The sequence below is a fragment of the Lycium barbarum genome, chromosome 8 (assembly GCF_019175385.1).
Source record: "Lycium barbarum isolate Lr01 chromosome 8, ASM1917538v2, whole genome shotgun sequence".
NCBI classification, from domain to species: Eukaryota; Viridiplantae; Streptophyta; class Magnoliopsida; order Solanales; family Solanaceae; genus Lycium; species Lycium barbarum.
The window spans coordinates 114,449,595-114,460,271 of record NC_083344.1 but is presented as its reverse complement, the minus strand read 5'-3'; the positions used below and the strand labels follow the sequence as shown (position 1 = coordinate 114,460,271).

At 34.5% G+C, this 10,677-nt stretch overlaps 1 protein-coding gene across 1 annotated transcript; it reads left to right on the top strand.

The window, feature by feature from the left end:
- On the top strand, nucleotides 1–10,677 carry LOC132608168 (wall-associated receptor kinase 2-like). The gene is made up of 5 exons (XM_060322242.1): nucleotides 1–1,011; nucleotides 5,145–5,315; nucleotides 5,772–6,785; nucleotides 10,296–10,413; nucleotides 10,632–10,677. Exons 1-5 carry the CDS (start codon nucleotides 24–26, stop codon nucleotides 10,675–10,677), a joined length of 2,337 nt encoding a protein of 778 aa, XP_060178225.1. The 5' UTR covers nucleotides 1–23.

Genomic DNA, 10,677 nt, shown 5'->3' with positions numbered 1-10,677 from the left:
CTCTTTGCATTTTACTTATTAATATGATGGAAATTGATAAGCTGTTACTCGAACAACTAGAGTTTGCATCATTTTGGAAACTCAACAAAATGGTTCAGCTTCCTCACAAAATTGCATGTTTTTATGTTTGTGGACTAATATTTACATTAGCCACTGCCCAAACTACCACTAATACAACCAAATTAATGCCAACGCCGCACACCATCACTAAAGGTGCCAATATCACAAAACCAGGATGCCCTAAGCAGTGTGGGAACGTTACGGTTCCATACCCGTTTGGTATTGGCACAGGATCTGGTTGCGCCATTAATTCGGGTTTTGAGTTATGTTGCAACATTTCTAATGATGGTTCTGAAAAACTCCTCATAGGAAACACTGAGGTCTATGACATATCCGATGCTGAGGTGCGCATCTCCAGTTGCATAGATCGGAGATGTTACAACTCCGCCGGAGATGTCCTTTCGGACGAGCCCGCGTGGAATAATTTTTCACCATCAACACCATGTAGTTTCTCTGCGTTGAACAGGTTTACTGCTGTTGGTTGTGAAGCTGCTACCATGACGGCATTTAAATTTGATTATGGTTGCAACCCCCGCTATATCAGCCAGGGCGATGTGGTAGAAGGAGAATGTACGGGCAAAGGCTGCTGCCAGGTACAAATACCCATGGGCTTGAAATACTATAGCATAACCATGTCTACCACAAGAAATTACAATGTTTCTTCTTTTTATCAATGCGGGTATGCATTTTTGGCCGAGGCAAAGCGCTTCCATTTCAGAGGGCTAAAGGACCTGAGTGATCCTAATTTTAAAGAGAGGACTAAAGCCAGTGTGCCCATTGTGCTCGATTGGGCCATTGGAAATCTTACGTGCATTGAAGCACAGACGAGTGAGGATTATGCTTGCAGGCAAAACAGCGAGTGTGTTGATTCAGATACTGGCCTTGGTGGCTACAGGTGCAGTTGTAATGAAGGTTATGAAGGCAATCCTTATCTCAGTCCGGGGTGCCAAGGTACGTAGGATAATTTCAACTTGCTTGTAGCGCAATTTACTTGCGCCCTCTCTATCTTTGTATATATACTAAGACTAACATAGTAGCCTTGATTTTTTTTTCCCTTCTTGTGGCGTTAGATGAATAGTGATACAAGAAGAGATATAGAGCATTTACGGTCAAACCTCTTTATAACAACATTGTCTCTCTAAAATAATTTTTGAATGCTACATATAGCGAAGTATTGTTATAGAGTGAACATGATATAATATACTTAGATAACATGAAAAATGGGTTATTGAGATGTGCTCGATCGATCCGGCTATAGTTTCGAACCTCTGAGTATATTTGCAACTACTAAACTACAAGGGAAAACTTTAAACTTATCAGTGTTCTCTTCTATCCCAGTCTATGTGGCAAAGTTATCATAGTTAAGTTACTTAATTTTTATGTGAATATGAACATAAAAATTTTAACTTTTTGAAATAAGATATTTTTAAAATTAATATAATATAGGTTAGAATATTGGTTAATAATCCAAAGTATGAAAAACTATTTAATTAAAGAAGAACTTTTATGACTTTCGAAATATTAATAATGTCACATAAAGGTGAAGCAACGTGCGTATTTGAATCCCTATTCCAAAATTGTTTCATGATTTTTCTTAATTGAGAAATGGAAACCTTTGTCTCTTTTTTGCAAAACCACTAGGAAATAGCACGCTCTGAGCACGGGTCCAAGCGCGGGATGGATGATTTCTAAGACATAATCATGGAATTCTCTATAACAATTTTTTTTTTTAAATTGATAAGAGACAATCTTGGAGATTTATTGTGCAAAAATTTGATATATATTCAAATTTTAGAACACAGCTTTGCTGCTATAGAGTTTCACTTGTAGCACTTTAAATTTCAGGAAATTCCTAAAGTTCATGTTTCTTAACTTTAAGCTGCGACTATTTTTCAATTGCTTTGCAAATGAAGATTAATTTATGTACATTAAATCATTAATGTGGATCCATCTGTGCTTGAAAAAGTTTTCTCTCTTAAAATCATAATGCAGAATTGGAAAGCCCAAAAGTTCAATGAAATACAATAAATTAGTCCAAACAATCCGTAAATGACAGACTCTGTCTCTAGAATATGTAGGTTTCGAAGTTCTTGATTTGCTAATAGCTTTAATATGTAATATAAAAATTTCAACAATAACTTCATTGTGTTGCAAAGAATAAAACCTACCAGAAGTTCAAAGATAAAAGAAGCAAAAATTTTATTTTTATTATATATAAGTGTCCAATAGGGACTAACACATCAATGAATACTTGTACCAAAAGCTATATAAATTGTACACTTTAATCAACCACTTTTTTATCCCACGTGAACATATGTCATAGTGTTGAATATTTATTCTCTTCTCATGTATACACGTATGCACTTCAATTTTAATTCTCCGGCACTTTTATTTCCTCTGTGCACTTTTACTTGTTCACTTTTGACTTTTCATGTTTTTTAAGAATTAATAAAGTACTCCCTCCGTCCTATATTACTTGGCCACATTGCTAAAAATTTCTAATATTTCTATTATATATAAGTGTCCAAGAGGGGAGAGCACGGCACCAACAAATTGTACAAAAAGCTGTCCCAGTTGTACACTAAATTTAGACTTATTTCAATTGTACTTGGTTTTTTTTCTTTTTTTTTTTCAGTTGTGGGTCCACTTCATTTAACAAGTACTACTACTTGATTTGCCACCTATTCTCTGTACACGTATATTCCACTTTTACGTTATCATATTTCTTTACTTCTGCACTTCGTTTTATTACTCTATTATAGAAAGCACGTGAAATTGTACTCTAAGCAGCGACTAACATGTATATATTTCAGAAGTTTAACATTAATTTTACCTATTGTATGTTTACTTTTTAAGTCCTCGCATGTCCGCTATGTCTCAATTATCCTTTCATTTCCTTCATTTGGCATATAGTCCCTCTGTCTCAATTTGCGTGTCTAAGTTTGACTAGACACGGAGTTTAAGAAATAAAGATAGACTTTTGAATCTTGTGGTTCTAAATTAAAAATGTGTTTAATATAATAAAATATCCTTTGAATCTTGTGATTATAAACTTGACACGTAGGATATTTGAATTGTCAACTTACTAAATATAAAAAGAGGCGGACATAACCAAAATAAGATAAGTTTTAACAACAATTGAGAAATTAAGAGGAAAAATAAGAGGAAAAAAAACAAATGCTGCTTGGTGGTTCATATAGTTGGTACTCTGAATTTGAGATTTTCTTTTAATTTTTCCTGTTTAAATTAGAGTTTTGTTATTAATTTTGATAAGTTTATTCTACAAATTTCTTTGTTAATTAGATCTAACGCAGTGTCTCAATTGTCCTTTCATTTGACATATACTCCCTCTGACTTAATTTAAGTGTCTAAGTTTGACTAGACACAGAGTTTAAGAAATAAAAATAGACTTTTGAATCTTGTGGTTCTAAATTAAAAATGTGTATAGTATAATAAAATATCCTTTGAATCTTGTGATTATAAACTTGACATGTAGAATTTTTGAATTATCAACTTACTATATATAAAAAGAGGCGGACATAACCAAAATAAGACAAATTTTAATAATAATTGAGAAAGTAAGGGGAAAAATAAGAGGAAAAGAAACAAAATAGGAAGACTCACTAAGGAGAATCGCGATATACTTTACAAAATATACAAATCATAAAAATTAACTAAAGTGAATAACCAAATTAATTATATTGGATCTCGTGCATCCCACGGACATAGTTTGCTAGTTACTTTACAAAGGTGGAATTTCAGTCAGTAGGCTCCACCATTCTTGTGGGTTCACTGTAATGGCTGACATAATTTGGCAACTAAAGGAACGTGTAAGAGGGTAGAATGATCCACATGATCAAAAGTTTATGAAGAGGCAACGGTACCAATACAAAATTAACCAATCAAAATAGCACAGAAGTGTATAATGTCATATTTAGCCCCATTGGACAGCTAGCACACATGTTGACGGAGTGCTGCCTGCAAACTCCCTCTTATAGAATAAGATAAGAGAATTTGCCAATTTGGCAATAACTGAAAAAGTTTTTTAAAGATGGAAGTGAGGGGAAATCTCATAACTAGTGAGATTAGAGCCCTTTTTTGCAAAAAAATAAAAATAAAAATAGTGATATTATTTCTTTTCAAAATGTACCAATCTTTTCTTTTAAAATGTAGCATGTACACTGTATGTACAATATCAAAGTACATATACTGGTACACTGTATATGTTACGATATATATACCGATCGCGATTCATTGTATATATAAATGTATATACATTGCATACAATAATTGAATCTATAATTTAGAGATATGTGTATCAGTGTATATATGCTATAAAATGTAAAACATAGCTATGTATTGTAATTATTTTAAAGTACTGCTAGAAAGTACAATTATGGAGTATAATTAGTTACATTAGGCAATTTTTCCAAGAAGTAATTGCATTATTTTCAGTATGATTTATGATTCTCCTTTAATTTTTGAAATATATGCCTGTTGTCCTTGAAGTACCGACAATCACTAATTTTAGTCCTTATAATAACTCATCAAACATATCTAATCTTTAATTAATCAAAATATACACTTTTGATTCCTCTACTAGTGAATTTTCACAAGTTTAACGAATTACTAATGCTATTAAACCATTCAATGATCAATGCTTTGTTAAATTCGTGTTATTTTACTCCGGGTTTAAGAATATTATATTTTTAAAAATAATCTGGATATATAATTTAATCTAAATACATTACTCCCCCTATTTTAATTTGTTTGTCTGGTTTTGAGACTTGGCACGAAGTTAAAGAAATTAAAGAAAACTTTTGAATCTTGTGGACTTAAACTAAAGATATATAGAATGTACCAAAGTGTCTTTTAATTTTGTGGCCTTAAACATGTCACGTGGAAGTTGGAATTAAAGAGTTGTCAAAAAGGGAAAGACCCATTCTTTTTTATAAACAGAATAAAAAGGAAAGTAAAATAAATGAATTGAAATAGTGGAAGTATTTATTTAAAAATATCACAATGTAAACTCTTGTTAAATACTAATGGACTAATACGACAATCAATTTATTTGGTTTTGCCAGATATTGATGAATGTGCAGATCCAAGCACCAACTCATGTGAAATGACCTGCACAAACATCCCGGGAAGTTATAATTGCTCTTGTCCTAATGGATATACTGGTGATGGCAAAAAGGATGGTCGTGGTTGTATTGCTTCGTACTCTGAGTTTCCATGGATCAAGTTCTCTATAGGTAAATATCTTGGAAGACTTTCATAACCAAATTAAGATACTAGTATTACTTTACCATGCTAGAAGATGACTAATTAGGAAGTATGACGTTCTCTTTTACTGCATGGTGCATATCACTAATTATTTTTTCACCTCATTTCAAACTATTTTTGCAAGCTTTTCTTATTTAATTGACATTTTAGTTTTAGATGTTTTCTTTTATACAACACAAAATATGTGGCAGAGAAGTATTTTATTTTCCCTTAAAATTGATGTTTTGTATGTCCTTATTACGAAATAAAAGAAACGTATTTATTCATTTGGTCTATGATACAAAACTTTCTTTTATGTGTTTGAAACAGCCACTCGAAAATCAATTTGTTAGCATACACACACTCAATAGCAAAATGTAATGAACACATTCCTGTACATTTGAGTTGAAATAGATAATAAATGTTCAATTCCACTAATTACACAGGTATGGGAGTCGGCTTTATGTCCCTAGCGATTGTGATAACTTGGCTTTATTTCAGCATCAAGAAAAGAAAATTGATTAAAATCAGAGATAAATTCTTCCAGCAAAATGGTGGTTTATTATTGAAACACAGAATCTCCACTAACGAGGGTGGTGTGGAAGCCAAAAATGTTTTTACTGCTGAGGAGCTCAAGAAAGCTACAAACAATTATGCCAACGACAGAATTATCGGTCGTGGTGCCAATGGGATTGTATACAAAGGCTTGTTGTCTGACAAACGCATAGTTGCTATTAAAAGATCTAAAATTGTGGACGAGAGTCAAATAGAGCAATTTGTAAATGAGGTGCTTATTCTTACTCAAGTCATGAACCATCGGAATGTGGTGAGGCTCTTCGGGTGTTGTTTAGAAGTTGAAGTTCCTTTGTTGGTGTATGAGTATGTCTCTGAAGGAACTCTTTACGAGCACATTCACAATCAACATGGAAAGTCACCTTGGTTATCTTGGAAAAACCGTTTGAGAATTGCGACAGAGATAGCAAGTGCACTTGCTTACCTTCATTCATTTGTATCCATGCCTATAATTCACAGAGACATCAAGTCTGCCAACATATTGTTAGACAATGATTACATAGCTAAAGTGGCAGATTTTGGAGCTTCAAGGTTAATTCCTTTGGATCAAACACATGTGGCTACGTTAGTTCAAGGGACGTTAGGGTACTTGGATCCTGAATATTTCAGCACAAGTCGATTGACGGAGAAAAGTGACGTTTATAGCTTTGGAGTCGTTCTAGCTGAACTTTTGACGGGGTTGAAACCTATCATTAGAGCTAGAAACGAAGTGGACATGAATTTGGCGGATTTTTTTGTTTTGTCCATGAATAATAATCTCTTGTTTCAAATTCTTGATCGTCGTGTCTTGCGAGAAGGGAGTCTTGATCAACTTCAAATGGTAGCTGAGCTGGTGAAGAACTGCCTTCGCTCGCATGAAGAAGATAGGCCTACAATGAAGGAAGTGTGTTATATCCCGTATTTTTTAACGTCGGATTAATTGTAAGCTGAGGTGGGGCCCACACGTCAAGATTTTTTTTTGGGACATGTGACAAATTATATGAATCACATATGTGAAGTTAAACACAACTCAAGAAGGGCCCTTGGGCCAAATCAAAGTGGAAGTCCTCCAAACGAATATTTTTAAGAAAACGTTTTCGGGTGACCTGACTTTGGAGGGCAAAAACGGTATTATATGTTTGAAATTTGAAAAATTACCAGGAAATAGAAGTTGTATATAATTGAATTAGCTTTCCATCCATAGGTCGTGGGTTCCCAGGTGACGTCGGTACAAGGAGATATGGACGTTTTAAGGTCGAAAGGTCTGTGGGATAGGCCCAACTCGGGACCAACCGGGTTGGCCCAAAAAAATGAAAAGAAAATAAATTAGGCCCAAATTTGCAAGGGGTGGCCGGCCAACATGGCCAAGCCCAAGCCCATGGAAATTATCCATGTGGTAATTAAATATAAGGACCATTTAATTGTCATGAAACATTAGAAGTTTCAAGACAAAACTAGAAGGAGAGAAAACAAGAAACAAGAGCAAAAAAAGAAGGAGAATTTCGGCCAAGCAAGGAGAGAAAGGAAAAAATTTTAGGCCACCAATTCTTGACTCAAAAATTATAATTTTCTAGTATTCTCACTAATTTAAGGGCCCTCTTCAACGTGGTATAATTTTTAAGGAAAGAAAGTGCTTGTGTTGGCAAGTGGAAATTTCTTGAGAAAGGTAAGATTTTACTCCTTTTGTCTTGAAAGAAATATATATATGTGTTGTAGAATGTAGAAATGAGAAGAATTTATGAAAATATAGAATTTTGCAAAGTGGGTGTGTATATATGTAGGTGGTCGTATATGTATATTGTTGTATAGATAAAATGAGTTGAATTTTATGTTGTATTTTAGTTGTAGTTGTGGTGGACGTTATATTGAAAATGAAAGTTGAATGAATTTGGTTGAAGTTGGAAGTGGGAATTATGGCCATGTGGTGTGGAGATAGAAATGGAAATGAATTAATTTTGTTTAATATGTTAGTTGTGTTGTTGTGATCCTTGCAATGTAAATGAAGGCAAAATGGTTTAAGTTGGCATTGAAAGGGAATGTAGAAGATTATGTCATTTTAGTATGATTTCATGATATTATGGAAATGAAGTTGTTAAGGTGCAAATTGTGATGATTGTTGATGAAATTAGAAGATGGAAACATGTTGTGAATAAGTATATTAAAGATTAGAAGTTTTGGATGAATTATGGCTTTGGTGGAAAGTTTGTATATTTTGTATATCTTGTGAATATTTCGTAGAAATGATATGAAATATTTCCAAATTGTATTGTAATGATCTTGATTAGTAAATGAATATGAGAAGGTTGGTATTGATTTGAAAATGTGAAGTTGGAATGAAAACTATTACACTATGTTGGAAAGGAGACTAGTTATGCTATATTGTGTTTTGTGATGATTGTTGGTGTTGTTGTTGAATTATTTTGGCCGCGTTAAATTCTCGGGGGTGCTATATGTATAGGGGAAATGCTGCCCGTAGAAAAGTATAAGTTAAGATTCAAGTTCTAAAGGCTTGAAAGTGATGATTGGTAAATGTGACCAATTGCAGATTTTTGACGAAACGGGAATTGAATTTGGACTAGCGTAAAGGGCGAAAAAGGTATGTAAAGCTATACCGATTCTTCTTTTGGCATGTCCTAGGTGTACTAGGATCGGATTTGAGCCTCGGAAAGTACTCTGTTCATCGGAATCCGCATTTGAAAATATCCCTTTATCATTCAATGGAATTGAATCCTTTAAGGATATTTTGGTTGGAAGAATTATGTAAACTTTTACAAATTGTCTAGAAAGTTATGGAATGTCCCTAGGACCTCTATAGGTGATTCCATAGGCATAATATACGTAATTCGAGCCCTTCGCTTCGGTTGTCCCGAGGTGGACCACTATTTCCGATTTTACCCTTTTGTATCTATGATTTGTCTTCGAGCGGTTCTAAAGGAAATATTTTAACTACTCTTCTAACTACTAAATAAAAATTGTTTTAAATGCTCCCTTAAGTCTTATAAGTTATTTTGGAACATGAAAACGATCGTAGAAAAGTTATTTCTCCGTAATCCATTATGACATCCGAAATACACTCACTATGATTCTGTCCGATTTCATTATTTCGATTTGTCATCCGATAGGTCTTATTGAGTCTCTGGAAATATATGACATTCGTTTGAATTATTTTGATAAGCCCCATAATGTATTTTGAAACATGAAAATGATTACAAAAAGCTTATTTTGACATATGCTATTGGGATATCCGAAATGCATACACTATGATTACTGCTCCGCTTCTGTCATATGGTTTGTCATCTGAATTATGCTACTGAGTCTCCGTAAATGTGCTATATTTTATTTGCATTAGTTTCTCACTACTCTATTCGTGGATGCCTCAACGTTTCCTTCACTGAGCCCGGGCCAGGATATGTTATCACGCGTATTCCACTGCATTGTTCGCCGCGCCTCGATGTGAGGGGGCAGGTATACATGTATATGGGTTGTGGAGTATGCTGTGCCATGTACACATATTCTGATATATGATGATATGATATGATATGGCCATCTGATATGTTCGACATGTGCACATTCTGATATGATATGATATGATATGTTACGGAGTTATTCCCTACTCTGGAGTTATGCTGTGTTGTGGCGCCAGTGTCGGGGTGGCGACCACGTTCTGTTCACCGAGTCCCTTGGCGGGGGCCGGATATGATATGGCATATGTTTCTGCATACACTCTTTATGTTATGAAAATATGCATCTGATAATCTGGATATTATACTCATTTTTTTTCTGTACGTTCTGTTCCGGTCATGATTTTGTTCCGTAATGGGACCAGATATGACATATGTTTTCTGCATGCACTATTTATGCTTTATGATCAGCATTTTGCTATTCTGGATATTCCGTTCATTTTCTGTACCTTCTGCTTCGGTTATGACTTTGATTACTACGTTCCGTGCTTTACATACTCAGTACATTTTCCGTACTGACCCCCTTTCTTCGGGGGCTGCGTTTTCATGCCGCGCAGGTTCAGATGACAGATTTGTTGATCTGCCTGCTTAGGACTATATTCTGCTATTTTGGAGCGCTCTTTTGTTCGGAGCCTATATTTTGGTACAGTCCTCTGCTATTGTATATATGTACGCTATTCAGGGGTATGACGGGGCCCTGTCCCGTCTTATGATTCTGTTGTTATCTGTAGAGGTATGTAGACATACATGTGGGTTCTGTATATGTTTTGGGTTAATATGATCTGTGATAGCCTTATCGGCTTCCACGTGCTATATTTGTTCATCTATGATAACTAGTAATGCCAACTGACTTTTATATTGATACATTCTACTAATATGCTGATTTGGGTTATTGGGTACGTATGGGTGTCCAGCACGGACACTAGTCGCGGCCTACGGGGTTGGGTCTTGACAAAGTGGCTGGTGAACTTGAAGGTATGAGGAAATTAACTAGGAACCCTTGGTTGAATCAACATGGACATGAAGAGAATGAGGACGAATCATCAGATCTTTACACGATTCCAATTAACTCTAGGTAATGTAGATTCGTCCAGTTTATCCGGAAAATAGAATTCGGACAACTCTCATGTATTAATGTTGAATTCTATTGATAGTCCAAGTTGGTCCAAATTCTAGGCGACTAATAATGATATAAGATTGTATGTTACTTTCCCCGTCCCTCTGTTTTTTTCATAATGAATGTATTAATGTAATTTTCTTTCCTTTCATTTTTAGTTTTTCTTTTGTTATCAGGTGTTTTCTTTTTGTTATTCTTCTTTTTAGTGTTGGAGGAATGTAA